At 37.5% G+C, this 14,687-nt stretch overlaps 1 protein-coding gene across 1 annotated transcript in view; it reads right to left on the bottom strand.

Annotated features, from left to right (window-relative positions):
- TMEM131 (transmembrane protein 131) overlaps positions 1-14,687 on the bottom strand; it is a 93,421-nt gene that overhangs the window by 10,309 nt on the left and 68,425 nt on the right. The window contains exons 23-33 of the mRNA XM_027899127.1: positions 13,509-13,647; positions 13,307-13,416; positions 12,859-12,925; positions 11,817-11,968; positions 10,740-10,882; positions 9,507-9,693; positions 8,169-8,354; positions 6,123-6,281; positions 4,947-5,542; positions 1,401-1,576; positions 86-213 (exon numbers count right to left, since the gene is read on the bottom strand). Of these exons, the coding sequence (XP_027754928.1) occupies positions 86-213; positions 1,401-1,576; positions 4,947-5,542; positions 6,123-6,281; positions 8,169-8,354; positions 9,507-9,693; positions 10,740-10,882; positions 11,817-11,968; positions 12,859-12,925; positions 13,307-13,416; positions 13,509-13,647 (2,043 nt within the window). The remainder of the gene's footprint in view (positions 1-85; positions 214-1,400; positions 1,577-4,946; positions 5,543-6,122; positions 6,282-8,168; positions 8,355-9,506; positions 9,694-10,739; positions 10,883-11,816; positions 11,969-12,858; positions 12,926-13,306; positions 13,417-13,508; positions 13,648-14,687) is intronic.

A 14,687-nucleotide genomic window follows, 5' to 3' on the forward strand; every position in this document is an offset into this window, starting at 1 on the left:
GCAGTCAAATACAGAGATTTTTATCAATACATCTTCCCTTCAAGCACAATAATTTCCCTACTAAAAAAGCCTTTATTATGCTTACCTCGTTTTCACATCTACAGGGATTTCTTTCTTGACACCTGTAAGCACTTTTTTAGTTTTCTGTTTTACTGGGACTATTTCATTTTCAGGTTTTTCTGCTATAACTTTTCCCTTTTGTTTTTCAGGTTCCTATAAAAGACATAACACATTAATATTAATGAAAAGCAAAGTTCTTCTCGCATCACAACAAACATAGTATAAACAGAACTGAGGAAAGAATGCTATTGGAAAATATGAGCATTTTTGTAGCACTGAAGTTCTCTTTTTATTACTTAGCGAGTTTACCTATAAAATGTGGTATCTATTTTTTCCTATTTGGAGAAGTAGAAATCGAAATAGCAAATTAATGTGCTTCAAGCAGATCTGGTGCTTGCAAATACACAGCTCCTCCAGCCACGGCCTCTGAGTCTACTTAATAACATGCTAGCTCTGTACTGAGACGTTTACTGCATCTGCTGTAACACAGTCCAGGCCACCTAAAACAGACTCTTCAACAAAGCAAAGAATATGAGCAACTTTACCATTCAATTTATTATTTTCTTTAACCACACTTCTAAGACTTTCTAAATACAAGTATACTCTCAAATAACCATCTTGAAAAAAATTCAATGGTGATTTTCAAGTGACAACTTACTAAACCATAACCTCTAAAATGTATCACATGGATTTCTATTTTTTTCTTCCCCCAGCTATAATCCCTGTCTTTTCCAAAGTTCAAATTTAAGATGTCAAAATTTAGGCTTTGTTTTCCTCCCTTCGCAATTACCTTTGCTCTGTTTAGTCTCACTACACAGACTGGGGATTTAGTTTATTACTTAGAAGCGAGCTAAATGAGTCAAATAAAGGTAGGGATATTGTGTGAGGTAATTAAGTTAAATACTTGCTGACAAGTTACTACCATTGATCTGACCCTTTGTAATTGGCAAAAGGCATGGATTTTAGCATACACCTTAATTATGGAGTGAAATTAGTGTCCATACTTTGGCATTTTATTCTGCAAATAGAATAGGCCAGGAGAGTGCAGAGAAACAATTCCCACAATGCTGCTGGCAGCTGGTGGCTTATTCAAGCCACAGTCACCCAGGCATTTTCAGTTCTGTGACTACATGATTCAAGAATGTTTGCACTCCTACAGGAGCAAATTCGATAGAGAAATGAAAGTAAGGATCGGGAAAGATGTTTTTTAACTAATATTCTTCCTTTTTTAGGGTATTATATGAAAGCTGAGGGTGGCATGGGGGAAAGAGACTGTGTTCCTACTCCAACAGGTGACACACCAGCTACACAAGGGCCTCCTTTTCTGAGCAGAGCTGTACCTCTTTGAGCAGTGGTTCCGTATCTGGGTTTGAGGTTTCTGTTGTGGTTGAAGAACTGTCATCATCTGCCAAGGAATCCTTCAACTCATCCTCTTGTTGCTTTCCTTTCCCTCTTCTGTCCTTTTCTTCCCGCTTCTTCTGCGGCTTAGCCTTGCGCTGAATTGTTTTCCCTTTTCCTAGGAAGACAAGGATGCTTCAGATTCTCAACTGCAATACCCAGAGACAAGCTAGTTCCCTTTGTTTCAGAGGCTAGACCACGTGATTAAGTCTCTGAAATTTGTTGCCTGTTAGGACACACCAGCCACTTAACTGCCCCTTCACTGTGAGCAAAAGCATCAGACCTGAAGAACTCTGATCTCCACCATCTCATTTATACTCCTGAGCTGTACCCCCATTGCCCCTCACTGGATGTGGGCACCTGGCTCCCTATAATTCTTCTCTGCTCTGTTCCTGGCATTCCTTTTAAACACCACAGAATTCACTTTGACAGTTTAACCATATAAGATTATATTTAAACATGAACTTCAGAAGTTGACACAAGCTTTATCATCCAAACAAATGAAGAACAGAAATCATTAGCACGCTTATAATTTAGAAAAACCACAAAATAACTTAAGACTAGTGTGAATGAGAAAAATCACTAATAGTATTTGTCTAGCAAAAACCTAAAAAACCCAAACACCCCAAACCTGAAAATCTCACACCCAAGTATGCTTTCTCTTCTTGACATAGTTTATTCTTTCTGAGTGGACTATTCTAAGATGTGACTAAGTTGACTGTAAAAAAGCTTGCCTGGACACATTTAAATGTTACTATATCTCAAAGCAGGGAAAACAATGCATTCCAAGGCATCTTTGATCAATTTTCTTGAAGCAATACACATACAAATAATCAATGCTTACTTTTCCAGCAATTTCAGGTTAACTGAGGTGTACCACAGTAGAAGGTCAAAATGCAGAGGTTTAAGGGCCTTCAAAATCAAGCCAAAGGTCTTGCCTGGCTTGCAAGACAGGCAGGATGAAGCTCCCAAGGAATAAAGAGTCAGTAAAAAAAGCTCATCAATACAAATCAACTGTGCATGTGTGTGTGTGTGTGTGTGTGGAGTCTTCATCAGCTTATCATTACCTGTTGCTATTCTCTTACAGGATGTAAGCTTTCACAACATTCTTATGTCTTTTATTAGATGTAATATGCCTTTACTCATAGGATCTTTCTTAGATACTGCCCTTCAGAACAAGCATTCTCATTTAAAAGCCACACAGTGCCTGCATACAGCCTTCTGAATACACCTGAAAGTTCACTCAAGCCTCAATTAACCTGTGCTGAATAACTGGATTCAGCCTCTTGGTTTGTACCAGCACCAGTTGAAATTGAGACTGGAAGCACCATGACAACTGTTATATTTCATCTGGCAAAATAGTAAAGTTTGTACACAACCAGAAATTTGCCAGTATTTTGGCAAATACTCCAAACCAACTACATATCAAGAAGCAGTGACATTAAATTTTGGGTTTTTTAAGATATAAATACCAATAGTTGTATCAAGAACAACAAAAGTATTGGAGTTACAAATATTCTTTTTAGCACAAATGCAAACAAATGCATAAACACAAGCACATCTTTCTGTGAAATTTTCTAAAGGTCTGCTTCTGGTATATTGGGGGCATTCTGTGAGTGCCTCAGGCAGCCTTGCTCCAAGATCTGCTTCAAATGCAGCTAAAATTCAGGACTTGTTAACAGTTTAGCGTTCATCCTTAGAAAAATCTATGTAAAGTGTTATAATGACATTAAAATATAATGTAAAGCAGCTTTTTAACAAAAATCTAATGCAGCCTATGCAGCAGTCAGCAAAAACACAAGTATTAGGAAGCTGAAAAAGAAGACTATAAAACCAGGAATCCTGCACAGGATCTTGTGACAGTTTAGTCCAGAAGCTGTTGCTTCTGCAAATGTTTGTGACTAGTTCTAACAACTAGTGTGTGTATGTAGATCCAGATGGAACTTCCTCTATGATTTTACATTTTTAGAGAGGGCAAATGGAAACGGGTACACTACATTATCTGGATTGGGAATATGCTTTTGAAACTAAACTCAGTGGTCCCCACAAAGTGTGTGCAGCTGCATCACAAAATCACACTCGAGTGCAAGAGCTGGTTCCTTCTCAGGCTGAACTAGAAATAGAAAATGTGCTCCAGAAGCACTCCTAGCTCTTTAAGACATTCAGTATGCAGACTGGACCAGCCCACTGCACACCTGCTCAGACATGCCCCATGAGGACACTGCATCCTCACTGCCAGACACTTTACTTTCCAGAGCTCCTGCACTGTGCTGCTTGCCAGCATAGACACTGTCCATGAAAACTACCTACAGTCACATCACCTTCTGGAAATCCAGTTAGCCTTTATGGAGTACCTGACAAACTGGTTGCAATTCTCTTAACTCCCTCAACCACATCCCCTTGCCAAAACCAAAACAGCATAAGTAGTGTATTTCAGCAGGATCCCAAAGCCTCTCATCACTTCAGAGTCTCCAGTTTGGAAGTCCAAATGCATCATAACATCCCCTCTGAACTAATTAAGAACTTTATGCTCATTGCCACTTAACAGAGTGAAGCTTTCCTCTTTGGTGGTGCATGATCACACAGATGCTGAAGTGTTTATATGCCTTCCTATGACTCATTTTCTTAACTTTATCTCTAATAAGCAACACAGTATCAGTACCATTTCTGTGCAACAGTGTTGGTAGCAAAAGTGAAAAAATGTTTAGAAATAAACACATTAAGATTAAATAATCACATAACTCTGGGACACAACTGAAATTGCTCATACAAAAATCATGATTAGAAGTTTACTGCAATGAAGTGTTCATAAGAAGGAAATAACTGACATATTTCAGAAGTCTAAACATATCTAATGTACAAAATTGATTTTAAACACTAGGCAATTGAAAAGATGGATAAACAGCTCCAACTCAACTCTAACCTCATGCAAAAATGAATGTAATGTACAGATACAGTTGCCATGTGTTAATTTGCCGACCACCTGACATTAAGGGTTTTTTACAACTGCAAGTCTGGACATGAAGAATTCCATTCCCAAACAATACCACAGGGGCTTACCCATCTTTCTCTCTTCCCCTCCTCCCTGCCTTACTTTTCACAAAACACGAGGACAACTTCTTTTCCTTTCCTTAACCCTGAGCCTTAAGTACAAATCATGGAGATGGAAGGCACGGATCCTAACCCAAAGGCAAAGGAGTAGCAATCAAAAGCATCCTTCTTCTCCAAGGGATCAGATGTTTAGATATTCACACTTTGTTTCATCAAAACACTCCAGCCTTTTTGCAGGGAGAATGACAAGCTAGCACAGCACAAACTTCACTGCCATAAAGTAACAAGTGTTCAAGACACAGGCACACACTGGAGCACAGGGAAGCCCACAAGCTATCACTTTCCACACTATAAAAACGTGACCTTTACAGCTCATTAAATCTTGTCCTGTGCATTACACAATGAATCATCCCATTAAAGCACAACTGTATTATTACCTTTGTTTTTTGCTAGTGGAGATGGGGGCTGCTCTGTAAACACATCAGGGGAAGGGGATTCTGGGTGGTCAAAGTCTTTTTCCATAGTTTCTATGAGCCCAGTGAGATCTGAATCCTCCGAGCTGTGCCTTCTGCTGCTGGCACATTCGCCATGAGGTGGGCTGAGAAGCGGGAGCTGTGGCAAAGCACTTTCAGTCTGTTGCTCTTGCTGCTGGGGCCCAGATGCTGGGGACTGCTGGAGGGGCTGCTCTGCCAAAGCTGGTGCCTGCTGCTGCATTGGCTGCTGGTTCTGCCTCGTCCCCTTGGCTCTTTTGCCCGCGGCATGAGTCTGAGCTGTGGCACCCGAATCCAAGGTAAAGGGGCCCGTTCTGTTCACTGACTGCATGGAAGCTGCTTGTGTTGAAGTCCTGTTAGGTATGCTTGAACTGTTTTTGGATTTGATGTTTTCAACATCAGGTGCATTTCTATTGCTGTGAAGGTGTGCTGTTGCATTGCATTGTTTATGATTCCCTGCACCGGATCGTGAAGACGAACTGCCTGCTCCATAGATCCCTCTGGTTGAACTGTGATTAGAATCTGATCCAAGCATATTCAAGCTGTAAGAATAACAGGTATTTAAACACACTTACAACGTTTCCATTCTTCATCATGAAAAAAGAAGCACTACGTCCAAAAGAAGCCTTGAACTATACTGTTGTTGGCATATAACCAGCAAAAATGTCTACAACTTGTCTGACAAGTCAGTAGCCTTCCCCATTTCCTGTTCACTTGCTCGCTCCATAGGAACTGAACCACGTTAAAATGACAGTCAATATATATATGTCAGAGGGAACACTGAAAGGAGAAGTTCTTCAGTTCACTTAAGATAACAAAGGTAGGAACTTCTGGCCTGCAATTTTGATGCAGTCTATACCTTTCATTTTTGAGAGCATTAACAGGAATCTTGGCACAGTTTGGTTTTTGGAGGGATTTTTTCTTTCCCTTTTTTTTCAAAAGAAGGATATGCCTCACAATCACAAAATTCATCTTTTAATCTAAGTCATCTTTTTATAAGTAACTGAGAGGATCTTTATTCAATCACCTGTTCTATAGAGCAGTATTACTTTTTTACTGGCTTGATAATTAAAGAGGAAATAAATGGGAAAAATACCACAGGAACCCCAAACATTTACTTACTTTCCATCGGATGAAATTCCAACTATTCTCCTGAGATCAAGTGGCCTTCCCATATCAAAGGGAGGGTTTGAGGCCTCAAAGGACAAGCGTCTTCTAAATGGCTCCCAAATTCCTTGAGCTTCTAGATAGGCTGTTCCAATTACCAAGAGAAAGAGTACACTGCAGAGAAGAGAGGCAGTCATCTAAGGATTTATTTCTTGGTTTTGAGCATTTTAAGGCTAATGAATTTAATCACAAAGGACAAAAAGTTTGTACCTTGTACCGAAAACACTGAAAATTGCATCCAACCAAAATTTTGTCTGATAGAAATGTAACACACAATAGCACAGCGTGACATATGCACATCACCAGCATTGAGAATGGAAACTAGATGCAAGTCTGACATGCAGTTGCCAAGAATAATAATCCAAAGAAAAAAAGTTGGACTTCAAAACCTGGAGCCACAGGCATGGTAACAATCTGAACCAACAGTGATTTAGGGAAGGCTACAATAAACACCACCTTATCAAATTAAAAAACATGAATGATACAAACTCGTAGTGATCATTACTAGAAATTAAGGATAGTTTTGCAATGATATGGAAGATAGTGGCAACAAGCAAACTCATACATGATGGCATCCTAAATGTTAGTGGCTGCCTATGCACAGGAACCTTGGAATATTATGAAGTATGTTAGGACTCTTATCTAGTTTGCTGCTAAGAAGGATGTTTGTACTTAAAAGACACAGTAAAGGATTAGTATTCTCTATTCCTTTGTAAAGTCTAATTAACAAGTACAGCACATATAAAATTATCCATGGAAACTACACTTATATGAGCTGGTAAGCATTATTTGCTGTCAAAGAATGATAAAGAAACTCAGACTATACATTTCTAGCAAATATACAGAAGAAAACCACGTAAGTACTTACTCAGCACTTTAAGTAATGCAGTGTTAGTGACTGCATTACTTAGGAAAGTGCTGAAGAGTTAAAAAAGAAAATGAAGTGGGCTGTAACTTTATCTTCTCTATTTCTTTTGTCAATCCCTAGAAGGAAAGACACGCTAAGTGAACATTTGTGTAACACAGTACAGCAAAATGGAAAAGCCAGTAACTTACTCTGAAGAAAAAAAAAGCACAGGAATATTACGTGTGTGTGATAATGCTTTGGATTTGCAGCACACAGAAAGACCACATTTTCATAACAGGCACCAACTGCACCAACTCTTTCACACTAACGAACAGGAAAACAGCATTGTTGTTATTGGTAAGTCAGAACTCATACTGGTAAGTTTCCATGCTGGGGTTTGCTCTGGACAAAAGCAGTGGGGGAAAATGTCTCACATCCAAGAGGTGAGCAGGGACACAGGGTTTATAACTCAGATTTCAAATAAATAAAGGTACGTAGATGTTAGGCTATGGAAATGGTGCAATTTTCATCTCATAATTCAACCAGACATAACGAACATGTCTTTCTGCTGAGGAAAAAAGTGCTTTAATATGCTGCTCTGTAACCTGTGAGTCCTGCAGTGTTGCAAACAATGTCCTTCAGGTTCTGAGAAATCCCATTATTAGTATCACCAGTTGTCTGTCACATAGTAGTGGCAGCAAAGTTAAATTCATCCAAGGCATCTGCTAAGCTCATTACAGTCACTGCCTCATATCTCTCTGAAGCACAATACTCCAGAAGGATGCTTATATTTCTATAGGAATTCACAGCTAGCAGTGCTTTAATACCTAATCTGATTCAAGTTTGGCTTATTTATCAAAAACCCTTCACATTACCAGGGCTAACAGGAGTACGTATCTCATTTAAGAAAACAGGCTCAAGCAAGAAGTATATTTTTTTTGTCCTTGCTTTGAGCAGAAAGTCAGTACTCCTCAGCCTTAAAAACTACTCACACCCCATCTACACAAGTGTTTATTAATTTGTTCTCCTTTCTGACCTCACCCTATTTTACTGTACACCAATTACAGCATGTATGGAATACATATGTGCTTCTCTGTAACCTGTATTCAAGCACCAGTAGTTTGTGCCCGTAAGAACAAACATACACACACTACCTCATTATTCCTGAGATGATTATGTACAGTGCCAGTTCCCAGTTGGGCCTGGGGAGAGCCTCTGCACATGTTGCCAACATGTGATATGGAAGCGATGCATTCAAGACAAATACAAATTCAGAGCCTCCTGCAGTGATGAATTTTAATTCACGTATGACTCTGGAAGCAGTGAAATCTGGTGTAAACCTGAAAACAAATAAAGCATGTTAGAACTTTTCATGTGAATAGCACAAAAGTTTGAGGCAATCTTTATGACTCATAAACTACAAAAAAAACCCCAACAACAACAAAAACAAACAAACAAACAAACAAAAAACCAAACAAAACACAAAAAGTCAAACAGAAAAACCTCACAAAACCAAAAAAATTCAAACCTCACAACTCAACTCCATCAATTACCACAGTCTAAAAACACTTAAGAGTATCTTTCAAATACTTCAAGATGTGTTTGACTAAATTCATTAATACCTATGCTTAACACGTCTGATATTAGATTACTCCTGAGATACTGTATTAAGTTATAATAACCAAAAATAAATTTTGACCAAATCTGTTAAAGAAAGCTATGAATACAGTAAAAATTTAACAGCAGGTCTAAGCAAGCAACGCAACCAACTATTATGTGAGCTACAAAGTTTTTAAACACTTCACCTTAAAGTCACTAACGTGCCTTTTCAAAAGCATCTCCACTACATCATGATCTCATCATAAACTAAGATTGTGCAGAAATACTAGTGAAGTTTCACTGCCTGCAATATTTTGTACATCCACTTGCATCTTCTGAATTTGTTAGATACCACATTCTGAATAGTTAACTTTACATCAAAGCACTGTTAAATGATCCGTGTTTGGTGCAGAGATCTTTTACAATAAAAACTGACAGAATTACACAGTCACTGTCATTAAGGCAACAGGGAAAATATTCAAGACTAAAATACTGTGCATTACAATAACAGTCCTTAGACTAGGGCTCTTTTCTACACACTGCAATGCACCAAAACCATATGCAAATCTGGATCCCATGCACATTCACAACTAAAATGAAGGAAATGTATAAAATCCCATATAGTAACATTATTCTGACTCAGTAAGTAATACTTACTGAATAGTAAGGGAAGTAATACTATATCCAACCACGAAAACACAATATAATGAAAAATCAATTAGTGTTTCCAAGAAGAGGGAAAATTGTCATGGTTGCATAAAGTTATATAAAACCCCCAAACACTCAAAGCTTCAGTAAAAAGCCCTTAGAATTTAACCAAGAGAGTTTTCCTCTGAAACAAAATTAAAAATCCAAATGTAAGACTTCATTTAGATTTAAGAATAAATACTTACAATATGACAATGTCTTTAGAGGCATTGGCACTTAGTGTAAATTCCTGACAGTTAACTACTTTAAATCCGTATCCTTCACATGTATAGCCACTGATTTCCATTGTTTTCACATTAATCTGCAGCTGTCCTGTATTTTCCACTTTAAATGTTCTTCTCAGTGTGAAATTAGGTTCTTTGTATTTCATTTCTAGAAAAAAAAAGCACAAAAGTGGTTAGTGTTATGCTAAACAGACATCCTTCACTATATTCATATTGTACAGCAGAACAGAGTGCTGTCATTACTATAGCATAAGAGGGACTAGTGAGGCCCATGGAAATAAACTTTTAAGTAACCTGTAGGAACATGTCTCAGCAGCCAGATTCTCATCTGGTGAGGCATTTGTACAATTTCAGAGCCCTCTAACTCATCAGGGAAGAAATATCCTGAACCTCTGATAGCACTGCTGCCTCACAAAAAAATCATCTGTTGGGTTTTTTTCTTTTGGTGTCTGAAAAATAAAATCCATGGCTAGCTACACATATCTTATTAGCAAAAAAAAAAATACCTAAACCACAACATGTAAGAGGTAATGAGTAAACTTTACCTGAAGTTTTCTTATTCCTCCATCAAAAGAAGCAGAATAATCTCAGATAATAATTAACATGGCACCTTAGAAATACATCTGAAAAACTGCAAAGTAGCAGAGCAGATTTTAACACCAGATACAACTAAACCTCTTCTACCAGTTCCTTCCATTAATACAGGTACTCCTAGCTCTCCTCTCAGAAACAAGCCTGGGGCTACAGGGCAGAAAAACCTCTGATCCTACAGCAGAATCTGGCTGCAATTTAATTTTCATCAAGGAACATACCTGACTTTTTTCCCTGTTGGCTATGTGCTTAAAGATTCTGAAGGTGTGAGAAATAAAAAAATACACAGAAGTTGTGCCTGTGATCCAGTTTGTCTTAAATTTAAGAATTAGAGATTATACTAATAAATATATCAGGATCTTCATCTTCTCTGTCTTGCATTTTAACGGACAAAGGGCTTCTGTTTTATCTTTCCTAATTTTCATGTTAAAATGAAAGACATATTTAATATTCTGCCTAAATAAATTAGCAATTTTAACGTATTTAAAGGAAAGACATTTCTGGGGCACTACAACAGGGGGAAAATATTTCCACATATTTAAAGTTTTACATGTAAAGTATAATTTCTTTTCTGTTCTGCATAGTAGTTCAAGAAGCACTCACTTTCTGAACAGTCTTTTAATAATGCTTCTGTGATTTTAAAGCGTAAAGAACTTCCCGGACCAGGAGGTTTGCCTGCAATCTTCAAGCTCTCAGTTGTTCCTTGTCCTTGTACCATTATGGCATCTATTACAGTCAAATTATTTCTGTGAACAAAAAAAGAGGGAAACATTCATAAAGGCTTCTCTACAGACTATGAAGTTATATCCCAAATCTGGAGAACAAAAATAAAACCAGTTCCACAGATAATTCCCCACAACATGGAAGTAAATAGTGGGGGTCTCAACCATAGTGTTTGCACGACAAAAGGCCTAAGAAATCACAGCATATACAAATGAAATACTAGTTCAAAGTTGCATCTCTTATTAATGCATTGCACCTGATACGAAAGTGGAATAGTTATTCAGAGCTCGTTAGTAAAGACTGAACTTATATTGTAGCGTGATCTTGCAAATGGCACCAGTAACTGGTTTCTCTACTTTCAAGACAGTGTAGTATGTACTTAAGAAATCAAGTCTCCAGGTATTAGTGGACGAAAAGCTGGACATAAGCTGGCAATATGCGTTTGAAGCCCCCAGAGCCAACCATGTCCTGGGCTGCCTCAAAAGCACAATGGCCAGCAGGTCAAGGGAGGTGACTGTGCCCCTCTGCTCTTGTGAGATCCCAACCTGGAGTACTGCATCCAGCTCTGGGGTGCCAGGACAGGAAGGATATCAACCTTCTGGAGTGAGTCCAGGGGACTCAGGTCTGACATTGCTTTGAGCAAGCTGAAGATGTCCCTGCTCACTGCAGTGGTGTTGGACTAATGACCTTGAAAGGTCCCTTCCAGCCCAAACCCTTCTGCGATTCTCTGATAAGAGTGGATCATACGTTTGTATTACTGAATAAGTACTGAACACAGTTTAACAACTGTATGACGTCACAATTACATTTAAATTAAATCTTTCTGCAGACATATAGGATTCTACAATTTTTCTTGTAAAAGCAATAGTTTCTTGACAGTTGACCATAAGTATGATCTTACATATAAATAACAAACATCAGAAAAACTCATATTCATTTTGGAAATATCTGTCTTACCTGATAACAATCAATGATGAAACAGTTTTATTAAGAACTGGAGTGAACTTTACTTTGACAGACTTTCTCTCACCAGGTTTTAATATTAGGCTTAAAACAGAATGACGAGCCACTCCCTTTGTAAGTCCCAGGGTGGTCTGCAGTGGTTGGACCTTAAGAAAGTAGAGAAAACAAAGCAGCACTTTACATATATTTGCTAGGAATGGTATTATTTAAGCTAAAAAATTGGTCTTGCCATAAATAAATGTACTATCCAATGACATAGTGTTTTCTTAACCAGAAGCTCTGACAGCACATGAATTTGCCTACTAATTAGTAAACTGTTTCTGTTCATGGAGAAGTAGAACAACATGACAGAACAGAACTGACCTAAACTACATCCATGCAGATTCACAAAGTTCTAGTAGAAGAAAGCGTTCAAAAGTTCTTACATATATATTTTAAATACTAAATTAGCTTTAGGTCATTATGGAATATTTTCTCTCCTCAAAATTTTCCGTTGTTTATATATTCTAAAAATGTTTTAAGGGGAAAAAGCAAACAAAACAGAAATACCCAAAAAAGTGTATTTTGCTAAGTCTGACGTTTGACTTTAGACACTGAACAAACTGCAAATGCAGGGGAAAAGCCAGAGGACAAAAGAAGTGCTTGGGATTTGGCATGCTCTATATGAAAAGGCGTATGATGATCCACAAAACTTAAAACACTTAAAATAACCAACAAACCAATGGAAAACTCAATATTTTGCTAGTTTTAGTACTAGTAACCACTATCCTGAATAATCCTCTGTCAGTAAGAGAACAAGTAAAAGCAGTTTTCCTATAACTTCTGCAGTTGTATTATAAGCACATAGAAAAAGTGACACTTTATTTGTTACATTTGAAGAAATATTACTTTTCCCAATTTCCTGAAAATATCCAAGAGAGGCATCACATTTTACACAGTAATAATGAAACTTGAAGACATGTATGGCTTATGAACTCTTGTGAAAACATTGGAATAACTAAATTTAAAATTATAAAGAATGTATTGAAATACTTACACAATTTCTGAAGACCTGGAACTCTAGAGTCCTCTGATTGAAATTAGATGGTTTACTCAAATTAAACCTGAAAAAAAATTGTAATTTTTTTCTTTCTCCCAGATCAGGGAAGATGGTGACACACTTGCACTTAGAGATTTTAGCACAAATCAAGAATCTATGGTAAAATTCAATATGCAGCTGAAAGAATAATTAGGCTTTATTTTTCCGTTTCTCCCCTTGTACATCAAGTAAGGAAAGAAATGTAAACACAATTTAGCTCTACAAAAAATACAGATGTGTGGTCAATGGCAATAGATTCAGCTCTCAACTGGCCTCATGATTCAGTTTCTAGAAGTGGCCAACACTGTAACTACCAACAAAACTGCCAAATCATGCATGCATTTTTTGGTAAAAAGCATTTTGCTACAGAGTGAGAGCACCCCAAGGACTCCACAACAATACTTACCGTTCTAACAGCTTATCAACAAAACTGGATGGGTTGGAATACAGAGCTACAGGAAGAAACTGAACATACACAGGAACATCGGCTGGATTTTCTAGAAAAATTTCTTCTTCCTATTCAGAAACACCATTTTAAAAAAGATTATATTGGAATTAATGTGATCAGAAATACTTATTAAAATGATATTATCACCAAAATAACTTACTGATGAGTTGTTTGTGTTGGTGAGAGGGAAGTTTAGATAGCGTGGTGAAATAAGGATGGAAGGCCAGGCCATTTCTGCTGTGATTTTCAACCGGACATCCTTCTGAAGATCTGTGTCTACTTCAAATACAGCACTCAGTCTGAAGAAACAGTTGTAAAACTTACTTTAAAGGACTAAAACAGAAAAGCCTGGAAAAACCAGAGGGCTTAAAAGCACCCTGAAAACAATATTAGTTTAAGAATAGCAGGAAGAGCTACACCTACTGCAGAAACAGATTTTGAGAATATAACGGATTCAGATTAGTAGGAAAAATAACCCAAAACATATCTGATGATTTACGAAGGTATAAAGATAAAGAAAGGAAAAACTCCAATACAGCACCCAGACATCCACTGTCCAGAAAATGTATTCTTCCTTGCACGAGTGATGTACATTAAATCCGTATGTATACTCTAGATGCAATGGATACACAGTCTCTGTGCCTATATTCCTAATAAATCTAAAAGAAACCTGAACTAGTCACACTGTGAGAGCCACTATTTCTATTGCTGAAAGAAGTTCTTCGCTATTAAGATATATTAATGTATCTTAATATATGATTTGTTATAATGCTACTAACCACCTTCTACAACAGACTTGGGTCCCATTCTCCTACAAGCACTCCACATTATGTAACAAAGAAGTGATAAGAGAGGACATGCTTTTGTTGCTCTTTTTTGTTGCATACAGACACTTTGCTTCTTCACATACCTTTTCTGAAATGGCAGTCTGGATGCTGTCATCACAAAAGACACATGCACTTGCTGTTAAGATTAACTTGTGTTTCTTGGAGATTAAATCAACTTTATGTATGAGAAGGCATATGTTTAAAAGGTATGTAGCAGCCTATGGAGTTTAACTTTTTCTAACTATTAAGTAGCAACCACTTATCATCTTCCATTCAGCAAATCTCAAGATAAAGTACAAGACAATTTTCTATTTGACTGAATGCAATAACCTCAGTACAGACAGAGAAATTCTAAAAAAGTTTAAGCAGGGATACTGCACAAACAACAGAATCTGATTTTGGAAATTTTTGCAGAGTGAAGACCACTTTGCTCTTGCCATCTTTTCAAAAATTGCAGTAAACTCTTGTGAATAGTAACTTTCAGTCTTGTGTTTGATTTGAAGAAATTACTA

This window comes from Empidonax traillii, unplaced genomic scaffold (genome assembly GCF_003031625.1).
Source record: "Empidonax traillii isolate 1590-97213 ecotype Southwest subspecies unplaced genomic scaffold, ASM303162v1 scaffold645:size365152, whole genome shotgun sequence".
NCBI classification, from domain to species: domain Eukaryota; kingdom Metazoa; phylum Chordata; class Aves; order Passeriformes; family Tyrannidae; genus Empidonax; species Empidonax traillii.